Source organism: Cetorhinus maximus, chromosome 23 (assembly GCF_964194155.1).
Source record: "Cetorhinus maximus chromosome 23, sCetMax3.hap1.1, whole genome shotgun sequence".
NCBI lineage: Eukaryota > Metazoa > Chordata > Chondrichthyes > Lamniformes > Cetorhinidae > Cetorhinus > Cetorhinus maximus.
The window spans coordinates 27,408,749-27,424,845 of NC_135901.1; the positions used below are offsets into that span (position 1 = coordinate 27,408,749).

A 16,097-nucleotide genomic window follows, 5' to 3' on the forward strand; every position below is an offset into this window, starting at 1 on the left:
GGGCTGAATGGCCTACTTCTCTGTCCAAGTAAGTCTGTGATCTAGAGAACAATTTCAGCTGCTCCAGTCTCTCCAACTAACTGAAGTCCCTCATCACTGGTGCCAGTCTCATTAATCTCCTCTGCACCCTCTCTAAGAACTTCACATCTTTCCTAAAGTGTGGGGCCCAGATATAGGGTTCCATTCTCGAGGGATAGAATTGAAAAGCAGGGAGGTTATGTTCAACTTGTTCAAAACGATGGTTAGACTACACTGGGAGTACTATCAACATTTGTGATTTCCATTTTGAACAAGGAGATAGAGGCACTGGAGAAGTGGCAACAAAGATGCACAAAAACTGAGAGCATTTAACCCTCATAAAAAGTTAAACAGCCTGGGCACTTTTCTCCAGAAAAGACAAGACTGAAGGGTGACCCGATGGAAATCTTTAAGATTATGAACCGGTTCCATTTCCACTTGCTTTCAGCCATTTCTCACAAAAGCAACTCGGATTGTAAGTTTCTGTCTGAAATTTAATTTTCCTCTAGTTACCAACCTCCACCATTAGACAAGCATTCTCTGTTACCATGTTATAATCCTGACAGCCTGATGGTGAAGGAAGAAACTGGAGCCAATCTTTACTTGGTGTACATTTATTCACGGAGTGAAACATTACAGGTATATACCTCCTGACTCCACTCCACTCTATGGCAGTAAGTGTCTCTTCATACTCTTTTGAATATCAAATTAACAATTAAAGGGGACAAATTAACAAAAGATCAATTGAAAAAATTAAAGGGGAAGTCCCTTAAAGGGGAAATGCAATGAAAGACAAAACCACAAAGGAAAATTATCTAAGTTAAACCAAAATGTGATTGTGGTGGGTCAGTGATGTGCCCCAGCCCCTGCGGTGCCCATCGGTCCCGGAATGCCTCCAGCGGCCAGCGGACACCACGTGCTCCCTCTGCAGGGATACCCAGCCATGAACGTAGCCATAGAAACTGGGCAGTCGGGCCTGACGACCCCCTTGACCACCAGCTGCCTGGACCTGTTGATGGCCAATTTGGCCAGGAAGTGTCTCTTTATATGTGCTCAAGTAACCATTTAGTCAATTCCCTCCAATTGTATATAATTAATTTCAACTGATGCAACTAACACCCACAGTCAGAGCATCTAAAAGGTCTCTAATCGGTGTGACTGCCATGGTGTCTCAGCAGCTCAGATGAACAAGTGCATCCCTTTCCACGTGCGGAGCAGTTGACCGGTCTCTCCCTTGTGTGAATGTGTTGATGTCTCAGCAGGCTGGATAACTGAGTGAATCGCTTCGCACATTCAGAGCAGGTGAATGGCTTCTCACCGGTGTGAACTGCCTTATGTCTCAGCAGGCTGGATAACTGCGTGAATCGCTTCCCACAGTTGGAGCAAATGAATGGCCTCTCTCCGGTGTGAACTCGCTGGTGTTTAAGCAAGCTGGATAACTGACTGAATCCCTTCCCACACACGGAGCAAGTGAATGGCCTCTCTCCAGTGTGAACACGCTGGTGTGTCAGCAGGCTAGATAACTGAGTGAATCCCTTTCCACATTCAGAGCAGATGAATGGTTTCTCCCTGGTATGAACTCGCTGATGTCTCAGGAGATCGTACGATGTTCTAAAGCTCTTTGCGCAGTGAGAGCAGCTGAACGGTCTCTCCTCAGTGTGAGTGCCGAGCTGACGGTCCACCAGTGTTGGGTTTTTAAAGGAACTCCCACAGTCAGAGCATTGAACAGGTTTCTCACTGGTCTGGGTGCTTTGCTGTCTCAGCAGACTGGATGACTGAGTGAATCCCTTCCCACACACAGAGCAGGTGAATGTCCTCTCCCCGGTGTGAATGCGTCGGTGTCTCAGCAGGCTGGATAAGTGAGAGAATCCCTTCCCACACTCTGAGCAGCTGAATGGCCTCTCCCCACTGTGAAGTCGCTGGTGTCTCTGCAGGGTGGAGGAATTTCTGAATACCTTCCCACACTCAGAACAGGTGAATGGTCTCTCCTTGGTGTGAACTCGCTGGTGTCTCTGTAGAGTGGATGAATTTCTGAATCTCTTCCCACACTCAGAGCAGGTGAATGGCCTCTCCCCGGTGTGAACTCGCTGGTGTGTCAGCAGGGCGGAGGAATCTCTGAATGCCTTCCTACACACGGAGCAGGTGAATAGCCTGTCCCCGGTGTGAACTCGCTGGTGCCTCTGCAGCGTAGATGAATCAATGAATCCCTTCCCACACACGGAGCAGGTGAATGGTCTCTCTCCACTGTGACTGCGCCGATGAGTTTCCAGCTCACAGGGGACACGGAATCCCTTCCCACAGTCCCCACATTTCCATGATTTCTCCATGGTGTGGGTATCCTTGTGTCAGTCAAGGTTCTTTGATCAGCTGGAGCCTTGTCCACACACAGAACACGTGCATGATCTCTCTGCACTTTGAATCATGCAATGTTTTTTCAGGCTGTGCAACTGATTAAAGCCCTTTTCACAGACAATGCACTGGAACACTCTCACTCGGGTGTGTCTGTCTCAATTTCTTTTAAGTTACACTGCTGTTAAAAATCTTTTAAAGCAGACAGGACAAACACTTCTCATTCTACATTCAAAGGCCAATGTCATTCACATCCTGATGAATAGACTTGAATTGTCAGATTGTGGCGTGATGTTTCCTTTGAGATTTCTATCTGTAAACCCTCCTCTTCTAATATTCTGTAAAAGGAGTTTACAAAAGTCATCACTGTCAGTACAGAATAGAAATTCAGAACAGACAATTCTATGGAACCACTGCCCTTCCCCAAAAACTGTAAATCTTCATCCCACACACCCTCCCTCCATTCTCACTCTGCTGCACCTAATCTACACCCTCCCAATTCTCCTCAAGCTGCTCATTCATGCTCATCAACAGATGCAGCCTCGCTGCTTCCTGTCCAGGACACAAAACACCCGAAAATGCAGTCTGCTAGCCACATATATTATATATTACATATATATCTATGTGATTGGACTAAATATGTTTACCACATACAGTAATGGATTCACTTTCTTTCCCATCATTTCCTGCAAGTCAGCATTTTGCCCCCAGAATGAGAAAAGAAATGGAAAGGGGGAAACATTGATTTCCTCACAGATGTTGCCCAGAGGAGGAAGTTTCAGTCTGAAGCTCATTGTGCAACTTCCCTATTGTGCCGTTTACAATGGAACCCTGCCTGAATCAGCCAATAGGAATCACTCTGTTCCGCGGTGACGTCCTCGGGTTCCAGTCTGCAGGCCAGGAGCGCGGACACGGGAGCCCCGCCCCCACCCATTGTTCCTCCTTCCCTTCCACCTCCTCGAGCCAAGGTTTCCAGGCAAACGGCTGACGGCTCCGGCCTGAGCGAGAAGGCGCTCGGGGAACTAGAGGAGAGGGAAGCTGCGCATGTGCAGTGTAGAGCCCGCCCGCCTTCCCGTCATGCTGAGGGATTGGCCAATGGGAAAAATAGGAGGACCGGAGGGTTACTGGTCCTCCAGCCAATCAGAACGCGGGCTTTGTGTGAATGCAGATTGAGCTTCACCGAGACTAAAACTTCCTCCTGTGTCCAACATCTGTGAGCAAAACAGTTTGTTTGTGTTGAAAAGAAAGAGAAGAGAAACAGACAGGGTTTGAGAGGTTGAGGTTTTCAGGAGAAAAGGGAAGAGTTCAGTCACTGAACAGTGAAGCTGTGAGTGGGAGATGGAGAGGAAGGAAGTCTGGGCAGCTGGGAAAAGAAAAGCAAAAAGGCTGAATGGGGGAATCCAAAGAGTTGTCCCCGACCGATTGTTGCGGGCTGGCACAATCCAAAGTCCAGGACTATGTGCTGAGGGACGCACTAAAGCTTGGGGCAGCTGCCGCAAAGGCGCAATGGGGAAGGGTCGCTGTCTAAGACCTTTCTACCACAGCGCACCGAGAGACTGGGAACTGTTTAGAGCCCCTCGGGCTGTACAGATCAAAATGAAAGGCTGTAAATGATTGTACGATTGTTTGTACTGATGCACCTGGTGATACATTTTGTAAAAGTTTAACCCTGGATTGTACCCTTGTAATGTTGTTTTTGAAATGGTTTTGAATGTGATTGAAGATATTTTATGAATAAAGTATATTTTTACAAAAAAAAAAGGTGAGAGATCCCTTCCATCAGGAAGGATCCGAGCATAAGAGGAGTGACGATCCCAGGCAGTGGAGGCACTCAGGTAAAAGCCTCCCTGTACATGGACGACGTCGCCGTCTTCTGCTCGGATCCGCTGTCGGTGCGCAGACTGATGCACATCTGCGACCAGTTCGAACTGGCCTCGGGAGCCAAGGTAAATCGTGGGAAGAGCGAGGCCATGTTCTTTGGGAACTGGGCTGACCGATCCTTTGTCCCCTTCACTGTCAGGGCTGACGGCCTGAAGGTGCTGGGGATATGGTTCGGAGGGACCGGGGCATGCGTTAAAAACTGGAAGGAGCGAGTGGCTATGGTGAAAAGGAAACTGGGCATGTGGGAGCGACGCTCCCTCTCCATTGCGGGTAAGAACCTGGTCATCAGGTGTGAGGTACTCTCGCTGTTGCTGTACGTGGCGCAGGTCTGGCCCATCCCAGACTCCTGCGCGACGGCGATCACTCGAGCCATCTTCCGCTTTATCTGGAGGTCGAAAATGGATCGTGTCCGCAGGGACGCGATGTACAAGCCTCTAGATAAAGGGGGAAAAAACGTGCCCAACATCGCCCTCATACTGATGGCCACCTTTGTGTGTGGCTGCATCAAGCGGTGCGTAGACCCTCAGTACGCAAACACCAAGTGTCACTACGTGCTGAGGTTCTACCTGTCCCCGGTGTTGCGAAGGATGGGTCTGGCCACGCTGCCGCGGAACGCTCCAAGTAGTTGGACCGTGCCGTACCACCTGTCCCTGGTGGAAAAATTTATGCAGAAAAACACCTTTGACCACAAGTCCATCAGGCAGTGGTCAGCACGTAACGTCCTAGAGGCCCTGAGGGATAAGGAGAGGGTGGACCCTGTGGGATGGTTCCCCGAGCAGACTGTCAAAGTCATTTGGCAGAATGCCTCATCGCCAGAACTTTCCAACAAGCACCAAGACGTAGCTTGGCTGGTGGTGAGAAAGACCCTCCCCGTCAGATCCTTCCTACACGCCAGGAAGCCTACCCCCTCTGCACGTTGCCCTCGAGGTGGCTGCGGTGGGGAAGAGACCGTTGTTCACCTCCTGGTGGATTGTGCCTTTGCAAAGAAAGTCTGGAGAGAGATGCAGTGGTTGCTGTCGAGGTTCATCCCGAGCAGCTCTGTGACACAGGACTCTGTGCTCTACGGGCTGTTCCCAGGGACACACACCGAGACAAACATCAACTGCAGCTGGAGGATCATCAACTCAGTGAAAGAGGCGCTTTGGTCTGCCCGAAACTTGTTGGTCTTCCAGCACAAAGAGTTGTCCCCGACCGATTGTTGCGGACTGGCACAATCCAAAGTCCAGGACTACGTGCTGAGGGACGCACTAAAGCTTGGGGCAGCTGCCGCAAAGGCGCAATGGGGAAGGGTCGCTGTCTAAGACCTTTCTACCACAGCGCACCGAGAGACTGGGAACTGTTTAGAGCCCCTCGGGCTGTACAGATCAAAATGAAAGGCTGTAAATGATTGTAAGATTGTATTGTTTGTACTGATGCACCTGGTGATACATTTTGTAAAAGTTTAACCTGGATTGTACCCTTGTAATGTTGTTTTTGAAATGGTTTGGAATGTGATTGAAGATATTTTATGAATAAAGTATATTTTTACAAAAAAAAAGTGAGAGATCCAGGGGGAAGCAGAAGAAATGTTTCGTGTCACTCCAACCACCAAGGCCCCCAGGGAGCTCAACGGGACAAAGGAGGACACAGAGAGAGACAAGGTGGAGAAAGAGATTGAGGCAACAGAGAGCCAATCAACAGCACTACCCCCTGAACCTCCCAGTCCTCAGGACAGCGAATCAATGGAGGAGGAGGCAGCAGTGGAAAAGCAGCAGGGGGAGTGGCGGACGGTGACGAACAAGAAAAGTAAGAGGGAGCGAAGAAGAAGCAAAGGCGTTTCCCAGAGAAGCGGCAAGAGGCGTCTCCCATCCGACACGGATGACAAGGGCAGCAGCTCTTCGGATGATGAAGTGCCAGAGCGGCACCGACAGAAGAGGCGGCAAAGCTCCAGGGCGTTGGAGGACGAGACACCCGAGCTCCAGAAAATTGGAGACAACAAGGAGACCAGCGCACCCCAACTTTGCCTGCAACCTGAGGAGGCCAGTGCACCACAGCCCCTGGAATCTGGGAGCAGTGAGGCAATCATCGCACCCCAGCTCCAGGAAGCCGGGAACAGCAACACCCCAGAGGGGGTGAGTTTTGGAGAAGCTTCTCCAGCAAAGGTCATCTCAAAACCCGCTCTCTACGTGAACCTCCAGATGCCACTGGAGCAGAACACGGCCAAGGAGATCTACCTCAGCCCATCCAAAGTGAAGGAATTTGAGCTCACTACGGGTATGAAGGAGCAGACTAAAGGTCTGGGACTCTCAGAGACAGTGGGTTTGGTAGGAGAATAAATGCTTTAAAATGGGTTTAAAGATTGTATCCATAAATGTGCGTAGCATTAAATCTACTACGCGATGTGTTGCGACCTTGGACTACCTAGCCAACGTCAAAGCTGACCTGTTGTTTCTGCAGGAGTGTGCGATACCGCACCTCAGCTCCTACAGGCAATGGTCACGATGGTGGTCCCACGGGCCATCGATCTGGTCGGGCGGAAACGACTCTCGTTCCTCCGGCCTGGGTATTCTGCTGCGGGGAGGCAACTTCACCGTCTCCGAGGTCAAGGAGGTGGTGGGCGGGCGACTCCTCGTAGCAGACGTAATGTACAAGAACGCTCCACTCCGGTTAATTAACGTGTATGGCCCGGCACAAGGGGCTGAGCGGCTGGAGGTTTTTCAGCAGCTCCCACTGCTGCTGGCGACCTCCAGGCCAGTCATTCTGGGCGGGGACTTCAACTGCATCATCGATGCGGCTGGACGATCCGGCAGGGCCGGAAGCAGATTGGACGCTACGTCCAGATCCCTGATGGAAACAGTTAAGGATGCCAAGCTGCACGACGTCTTCAGCAACCCTGCAGACGGAGCGCAGCATAGATACACCTGGTCGCGGCCAGACGGGTCCATTCGTTCCAGGATAGACTTCCTGTTTGTGTCCCGTGCATTCACAGTCAGATCCACCGAGGTCAAGCCGGTGTTCTTCTCTGACCACTGCCTCCTACTGGCGGACTGCCACTTGGAGAAGGACCTGAGGGTGGGCAGGGGGGCATGGAAGCTAAATGTGCAACTGCTGACCCCAGAGAACATTGAGGAGCTCAAGAGGGATTACAAAGGTTGGAGAACCGTGAAACCCCTCTTTGAGTCCCTGACACACTGGTGGGAAGTGATCAAGGGAAGCATCAAGAGGTTTTTCATCCGCAAAGGCACCCAGAAAGCTAGAAAGGAACAGAGGGAAATGTCCCGACTCCAGAAAAAGATGCAGAATCTGCTCCGGCTGCAGTCGATGGGGGTCGATGTCAAGGAGGAGCTCCAAGAGGTGAAGGGCCAGCAAGCCTCGCACTTTGCCTCGGAGGCCTCCAAGATCATCTTCCGTTCCAGGGTCCGCTCCGTGGAGCAGGATGAGACGTGCTCACGTTTCTTCTTCCAAAAGGTACACAGAGAGCGCTCTGTGATCAGCAGCCTGAAGGAAGAAGACGGCTCAGTAAAGTCATCACGGTCCGACATTCTGAGGATCAGCAAATCCTTTTATGCCGGACTGTATGACGTGAAGCCCACGGACAGCACGGCCTCCCAGTCCTTCCTGTCCTCTATCACGGAGGTCTTAGACCACAGTACGCGGGAGAGCCTAGACAAACCGCTAACTCCTGATGAACTGACTAAGGCCCTTGAGTCCTTCGAGAAGAGTAAAACTCCCGGAAGCGACGGCTTGCCGGCGGAGTTGTATTCGGCTCTGTGGGACTTGATCGGCCCAGACCTGCTAGGAGTGTACGAGAGTATGCTCCTGGCCGGTAGTATGTCAGAATCCATGAGGAAAGGCATCATCACCCTCATCTACAAGCACAAGGGGGAAAGGGAGGAAATTAGAAATTGGCGACCCATTTCACTGTTGAATATGGACTATAAGATTCTGTCCAAGGTCATCGCCAATCGGGTCAAATCCGCTCTGGAATTGGTGATTCACCCTGACCAGACCTGCTCTGTGCCAGGCAGGAAGATCTCTGACAGCCTGGCGCTGCTCAGGGATACGATTGCCTATGTACAGGACAGGGGTGTGGATACCTGCCTCATCAGCTTGGATCAGGAGAAGGCCTTTGACAGAATATCGCACACCTACATGGGGGATGTGCTCTCCAAAATGGGGTTTGGGGAGGGAATTCGAAATTGGATCCAACTGCTCTACACTAACATCAGTAGCGCAGTCTCAATCAATGGGTGGGAAACAGATAGCTTTCCGATTAAATCTGGAGTCAGGCAGGGCTGTCCTCTCTCGCCTGTCCTTTTCGTGTGCTGCATAGAACCCTTTGCCGAGTCCATCAGGAAGGATCCGGGCATAAGAGGAGTGACGATTCCAGGCAGTGGAGGCACTCAGGTAAAAGCCTCCCTGTACATGGACGACGTCGCCGTCTTCTGCTCGGATCCGCTGTCGGTGCGCAGACTGATGCACATCTGCGACCAGTTCGAACTGGCCTCGGGAGCCAAGGTAAATCGTGGGAAGAGCGAGGCCATGTTCTTTGGGAACTGGGCTGACCGATCCTTTGTCCCCTTCACTGTCAGGGCTGACGGCCTGAAGGTGCTGGGGATATGGTTCGGAGGGACCGGGGCATGCGTTAGAAACTGGAAGGAGCGAGTGGCTATGGTGAAAAGGAAACTGGGCATGTGGGAGCGACGCTCCCTCTCCATTGCGGGTAAGAACCTGGTCATCAGGTGTGAGGTACTCTCACTGTTGCTGTACGTGGCGCAGGTCTGGCCCATTCCAGACTCCTGCGCGACGGCGATCACTCGAGCCATCTTCCGCTTTATCTGGAGGTCGAAAATGGATCGTGTCCGCAGGGACGCGATGTACAAGCCTCTAGATAAAGGGGGAAAAAACGTGCCCAACATCGCCCTCATACTGATGGCCACCTTTGTGTGTGGCTGCATCAAGCGGTGCGTAGACCCTCAGTACGCAAACACCAAGTGTCACTACGTGCTGATGTTCTACCTGTCCCCGGTGTTGCGAAGGATGGGTCTGGCCACGCTGCCGCGGAACGCTCCAAGTAGTTGGACCGTGCCGTACCACCTGTCCCTGGTGGAAAAATTTATGCAGAAAAACACCTTTGACCACAAGTCCATCAGGCAGTGGTCAGCACGTAACGTCCTAGAGGCCCTGAGGGATAAGGAGAGGGTGGACCCTGTGGGATGGTTCCCCGAGCAGACTGTCAAAGTCATTTGGCAGAATGCCTCATCGCCAGAACTTTCCAACAAGCACCAAGACGTAGCTTGGCTGGTGGTGAGAAAGGCCCTCCCCGTCAGATCCTTCCTACACGCCAGGAAGCTCACCCCCTCTGCACGTTGCCCTCGAGGTGGCTGCGGTGGGGAAGAGACCGTTGTTCACCTCCTTGTGGATTGTGCCTTTGCAAAGAAAGTCTGGAGAGAGATGCAGTGGTTGCTGTCGAGGTTCATCCCGAGCAGTTCTGTGACACAGGACTCTGTGCTCTACGGGCTGTTCCCAGGGACACACACCGAGACAAACATCAACTGCAGCTGGAGGATCATCAACTCGGTGAAAGAGGCGCTTTGGTCTGCCCGAAACTTGTTGGTCTTCCAGCACAAAGAGTTGTCCCCGACCGATTGTTGCGGACTGGCACAATCCAAAGTCCAGGACTACGTGCTGAGGGATGCACTAAAGCTTGGGGCAGCTGCCGCAAAGGCGCAATGGGGAAGGGTCGCTGTCTAAGACCTTTCTACCACAGCGCACCGAGAGACTGGGAACTGTTTAGAGCCCCTCGGGCTGTACAGATCAAAATGAAAGGCTGTAAATGATTGTAACATTGTTTGTACTGATGCACCTGGTGATACATTTTGTAAAAGTTTAACCTGGATTGTACCCTTGTAATGTTGTTTTTGAAATGGTTTGGAATGTGATTGAAGATATTTTATGAATAAAGTATATTTTTACAAAAAAAAAGTGAGAGATCCAGAGGCTGTGACTCTTGGGGCTGCCTGTGGAAATGGGCTGTGGGAAGACAGCTCATCGAAAAGCAGAATCCTGCGGATGCTGGAAATCTGAAATCAAAACAGAAAATGCTGGAATTAAAAACTCACCATGTCTGGCAGCATCTGTGTAGAGAGAGAGAAACAGAGTGAATGTTTCCAGTGTGTGACCTTTCATCAGAACTGGGAAAAGTTAGAGATGTCCTCGGTTTTGACTGAGGGTTGGATGGAACAAGGACAAAAGGATAGGGTGGAAGACAGGAGAGGTTGGATGACAGAAAAATTTTCCTCCAGGGCCAAAGGGAATGGAGATGGGACAAGAAAAGAAACAGTACATGTGCCTGGAGCAGATGCGCTACTAACTAAAAAAAGTGATAAACAAGCAGAGGAAAGGGATTAAAATGCCCCGCAATTTCATTTCATCCTTCGACTCATTCGACACTTTAAAAAAATACTTTTTCTTGTTCTTTCAGGTGTTGAGGATTGCTAGTTCCAATATCCGCTGGGTAGCAATCCCCCTCCAGATCTCTCTTCCCTTTACTTCCCTCTGATCTCTTCTCTTCTAATCTCACCCCTGGCCTGGAATTCACAATACATTCTGACCTTCTCCCTGTCTGATGCTGAATGATCCATCCTTAGCAAAGGACTCAGCTTTATCCCCTCACACCCTCACCTTAATGAATTTCGAGCTTGCCGTGACTTTAATCTCTTGCTCCTTTGCCTAAGTGCTCCCTTCTTTGACCCGGAGTCCTCCCCCTCACCCCCCTGAACAGACCCTCTCACCCGTCTCCAATAATCTCCCTCCACCTGGACCCCTCCCTCTGCCCTCTCACACGCTCTTCACCTGCTGAGATTTTTCCAGCATTTTATATTTTTATTTTCTATTTCTATTGAAAATGCGTGGTTCGGTAATAAAGTTCATTTGTGATTATTTTTAGTCTCATAATATAGTACCATAGCTACGTTATATATTTCCAGTCAGAGTCATAATAGTAGAGAAAGATTGTATTCAGCAACTTGAGTCCATGCCGACTCTCTTAGAGCAATCCAGTCAGTCCTATTCCCCCTCTATATCCCTGTTCCCCTGTAAGTTTACTTCCTCCAAGTACCCACTCAATTTCATTTTGAAATCATTGATCGTCTCAGCTTGCATCTCCCTTGTAGGCAGCGAGTCCCAGTGCCTGACCACTCGCTGTCTAATTGAGATTCCTCCCATTCCCCCAACTATCTTTAATGCAGTAATACTGTACTGTACGTTAGACAGATCTATTTGGGCTAGCAGCCTGCAGGAAGATTTTCAGGTCCTGCTGGACAGGAAACAGTGAGCATGGATCTGTCGATCGGCAGGAATCGGTCCTTCAGGAGAATTGGGATGGTGTGTATCAGGAACAGCAGAGTGAGAATGGAGGGAGAACGTGTGGGACGGAGATTTACAGGTTTTGGGGAACGAGAGAGGAAAGAATGTTCCATAGAAACTAGAACTGTCTGTCCTGAATTTCTATCCTGTACTAACAGTGATGACTTTTGAAAACTCCTTTTACAGGATGTCAGGAGCAGAGGATTGATAGATGGATACCAAACAATGTGACAGAGTCACGCGATTCAGCGGGACCTGAACATCAGCGGACTTTGAATCTAGGAGAAATTTTTACCAGTTCTGTTTGCTTTAGAAGATTTTAAACATCCTTGTGATAGAAATAACATCAAGAAACGCACCCCCGAGTGAGAGTCCAGTGCACTGACTGTGAAAAGAGCTTTAACCAGTTACAGAGAACGAAAATACATTGTAATATTCACAGTGGGCAGAGACTGAACACGTGTTCTGTGTGAAGACGATGCTTCAACTGATCGTAAAACCTGGAGAGCCACAAGGACACCTGCACCATGGAGAAACCGTGGAAATGTGGGGACTGTAGGAAGGAATTTCCTTCCCCCTGTGCACTGGAAATTCATCGACGCATTCACACCGGGGAGAAGCCATTCATCTGCTCCAAATGTGGGAATGGATTCACTCAGTTATCTAGCCTGCTGACACACCAGTGAGTTCACACCAAGGAGAAGCCATTCACCTGCTCTGAGTGTGGGAAGGGATTCAGTGATTCATCCACCCTGCAGAGATACCGGCAAGTTCAGACCAGGGAGAGGCCGTTCACCTGCACTGAGTGTGAGAAGGGATTTAGTCAGTTATCCGACCTGCTGAGACACCATGGCACTCATACCAATGAGAGACCTTTTCACTGTTCTGACTGTGGGGGTGGCTTCAAAAGCCTTCGGGAACTGAGGGACCGCCAGCGCATTCACACTGAGGAGAGACCATTCAGCTGTTCTCACTGCACAAAGAGGTTTAGATCATTATCCCAACTGCTGAAACACCAGCGGGTTCACACCGGGGAGAGGCCATTCACTTGCTCCGTGTGTGGGAAGGAATTCAGTGATCCATCCAACTTGCAGAAGCACCAGCGACGTCACACTGGGGAGAGGCCATTCACCTGCTCAGAGTGTGGACAGGGATTCAGTGATACATCCCACCTGCTGAGACACCAGCGAGTTCACAAGTGATTCCAGGGGTTGGATTCTGCTGTTATTTCTACTGTTAATCACATCCAGGACTGAACCATGTTCATTCTGACAGCTGGTGAAATGGGAGGGTCAGAGGGTTTGATTTTCATTGAATTTCAATTGAACCCCTTCATCGTCTTAAAGACTCCATCAGGTCACCCTTCAGTCTTCTCTTTTCTAGCGAAATGCAGCCCCAGCCTTTCCTGAGGGTTAAATGCTCTCAGTTCTGGTTTTATTCTTGTGAATCTTTGTTGCCCCTTGTCCAGTGCCTCTATTTCCTTTTTCTCAATGGAGATCACAAATGTTGACAGTACTCCCAGTGTAGTCTAACCATGGTTCGAAACAAGTTGAACATAACCTCCCTGCTTTTCAATTCTATCCCTCTAGAATGGAACCCTATATCTGGGCCCCACACTTTAGGAAAGATGTGATGTTCTTCGAGAAGGTGCAGAGGAGATTGACAATAATGGTCCCAGGGATGAGGGACTTCAGTCAGTTGGAGAGACTCTCTCTTTAGATCAGTGAGTCTTTACTGTAGCAAATGTGGTGATTACATCCATGCCGGCTCTCTGTAGAGCAAACCACTCGGTCCCATTGCCTCATTCCATCCCCGCATTCCTGCAGGTTTATTTCCCTCAAGAGCCCATCCAACATCCTTTTGAAAACATTCCATCATCTCTGCTTCAACTACCCTCATATGAAGTGGGTTCCAGGTGATTACCACTCGCTTTAACTGCACCCGAGGCTCATAGAGCACAGAAGGAGGCTACTCAGCCCATCATGCCTATGCTGGCTCTCTGAAAGAGCTGTCCAATTAATCCCATCGCCCTGCAATTTTCTTTTGCTTTCCAGAATCTGTCCAGTTCCCTTTTGACCAATAGATTCAAATCTGCTCCTCACACCATTTTCAGACAGCGAATTCCAAATCAGAACAACTCGCTGTGTTTTAAAACAAATCATTCAAGCTATAGTGTGTTTGGATTTTCACAGAGTATTTGAAATGGTGCCCAAGACATGGTTATTCCACAAAATTAAGACTCATTCTTTATTAATGATGTTGATGTGGGGACCAAGTGTAATGTATCCAAATTTGTGGACAATTGAAAAAAAATGCATCCTAAAGCACTTCTCATGACCACAGGACCTCCTAAAGCATTTTACAGCCAATGAATTAAATTTTGAAGTGTAGTCACTGTTATAATGAAGGAAACTGGAGATAGGGATGGGTAACCAAATTTAAAAATCCATTACTTTCATACTGTATTCACTGCTATAAGTAACAAGGTCAAGGAAACCATTTCAACTCTAACATAAGACTTCCTGCAGCTGTTTCACATCTGTAACATTTCTTCATTAACTATACATTGGTCTTATATTAAAAGCCCAGTGATGAAACAGGTAATTGTTAAGTAATGAACCTGAGCTATACTGAGGTTTGCAAATCTAAAACCACAGTGACCAACATTAGATGTGATTCCGCGAATGGAAATACTTGCTAAACAATCCTGAGTATTCTGAGAAAAACACTGGCAACCAATTTAAGATTATCAGTAGGACTTGCACTTATGCATTCTGGAAGCTACAAATATTAATACACGGAGCTCTGTTCTTTGCAGACAGAATGAACATGTACACACATTCACCTGTTTCAACTGAACAGAACAGGCGACAGCCATGCTCTGGTTCATTCCCCAGGGCAGTGCCTTGACCAATCAGAGTCAACCTGCCCAGTTTGAATTTAAGTAAAGTTTGGCAGTTAATTGTCAGTCATCAGCTATTTGGTGCATTCCCCAGGGCAATGTCTTGACCAATCAGAGTCCATTGCCAACAATCAGCACTCTCGTCTCATGAAGTATAAATTGTTGTTCCATTTACATTTGGTATTCTTGCGAATGTTCTGATGAGTGCAAGATGAAAAGCTTCACCATGTCTCTTTTTTCAGCGATTGCTGTTTTAATTAACTACCTGTCAGTAATAAGTAGAGCGCCTTAATTGAGTTACAATTAATGAATCAATAATGAATCAGTACTTATAGTAAAAGACAGAGTTTGATTTGCTGTCAAAATGTAAAAACTTAATTGCTGTCTATAAATGTGCAATGAAGATAAATGTACTGGCAAGAGAGACCTTCAAGCTCTGATTTGCCTCAACATTTGAAACTCTATGAATAAGGGATTGTATCGAATCAGATAAAGGGATAATTTGAAACAGTTCTATTGTATTCCTGTCAAAGATAACGTGAGGTGGTGGTGTAAGTAATTGGGGACCAATTAAATTAATCTAGTAGCCAAATTGACCAATTGTCATGTCAAAGACCCAACTCTGACGTGAGGTAATGGTCACTTTGGGGATAAAAGTAGAGGTTCTGAAGGCCTTCCTTGCTAGCCAAGTACTGAAGACTCCCGAGGCCGAGTTCCAAGGAAACTACTGTCAGAGAAGGAGCCAGACTCCTGAGGCCAAATTCCACAAGAATTACTGTCAAAGAGGGAGCCAGAGGGGGTTACACTTCGACAGACTGATCACCCACATGAAGTTATAAAATCAATGTCTTAAAGTTGTTAAGTAAACATTTTTCTTTTAATAAGCTTCTTTTTAAATTTACTATCCAGAAAATTCTGTCTTTGCCTTAATTGGTTAAAGTCTTGTCTGAACCAAAGTGAATTTATTAAATGGCAAGTTGGAGGTGGCTGAAATCAATTAAATTACAGATAAGATCAGGTGACATCAATCTTAGCTTTAACAGAATCATTTACATCACGTCTCTCATGTCCAAAGGACGTCCCAAAGCGTTTTACATCCAGGCTCTGAATCGAATAATAAAAACCCCGGTGTAAATAACATGTATTTGACTGACAAATGTTGAAGTGTTGGTTTAGGACTATAAATTTTGACTCCCCATTTGAACCTCCAGCACCTTTCTTTCTCTCTATTGCTGGGGTCAATGACAGCCAGGCGACGGAGCTAAGGGCAGAATTTAGCTGAGAATAACGGGGCCTGCGCCCCAGCTGGGAAACTGCCATGGCATCGCACTAATAGAGGAAGGTGTCGGAGGACTGACTGGGAAATGAGCCTCTAACCAATCAGAACATGGGAGGGGGTGACAGGGGCTGATGATGACCCGACCCCCAGGGTTCAATGCCCCTGTGTCCAAAGCGGGTGTCACAGGAACAGGTTACAGAGGAGCCGAAGAGAAACCAGGGTCCAGAACATTGTGCACATCCTTTTACTCTGGTTGTCTTTGATCCTCAAGTCATTTTTTTGTTTTTTTAACCATGTTCTGTTTCATTAATAAACTTTTAT

At 48.4% G+C, this 16,097-nt stretch overlaps 4 protein-coding genes and 1 pseudogene across 10 annotated transcripts in view; 2 read left to right on the forward strand and 3 right to left on the reverse strand.

Annotated features, from left to right (window-relative positions):
* LOC144696912 (uncharacterized) overlaps nucleotides 1–3,167 on the reverse strand; it is a 44,341-nt gene extending 41,174 nt beyond the window's left edge. Inside the window, exons 1-2 of one of the 3 annotated variants that reach the window (XM_078568628.1) lie at nucleotides 1,795–3,167; nucleotides 1,378–1,629 (exon numbers count right to left, since the gene is read on the reverse strand). In XM_078568628.1, coding sequence (XP_078424754.1) covers nucleotides 1,378–1,629; nucleotides 1,795–2,345 — 803 coding nt within the window. In that variant the 5' untranslated portion in view covers nucleotides 2,346–3,167. Of the gene's footprint in view, nucleotides 1–1,270 lie in introns of all 3 variants that reach the window. The other 2 variants (XM_078568629.1, XM_078568633.1) reach the window with 2 other exon arrangements.
* The window catches only part of LOC144697221 (uncharacterized), a 264,883-nt gene that overhangs the window by 200,457 nt on the left and 48,329 nt on the right, over nucleotides 1–16,097 (reverse strand). The gene's annotated exons all lie outside the window — the stretch shown is intronic.
* LOC144697932 (uncharacterized) overlaps nucleotides 1–16,097 on the forward strand; it is a 273,791-nt gene that overhangs the window by 119,474 nt on the left and 138,220 nt on the right. The gene's annotated exons all lie outside the window — the stretch shown is intronic.
* LOC144697160 (uncharacterized) overlaps nucleotides 1–16,097 on the reverse strand; it is a 176,133-nt gene that overhangs the window by 71,662 nt on the left and 88,374 nt on the right. The window lies entirely within an intron of this gene.
* The window catches only part of LOC144697930 (uncharacterized), a 72,983-nt pseudogene that overhangs the window by 15,273 nt on the left and 41,613 nt on the right, over nucleotides 1–16,097 (forward strand). The window lies entirely within an intron of this gene.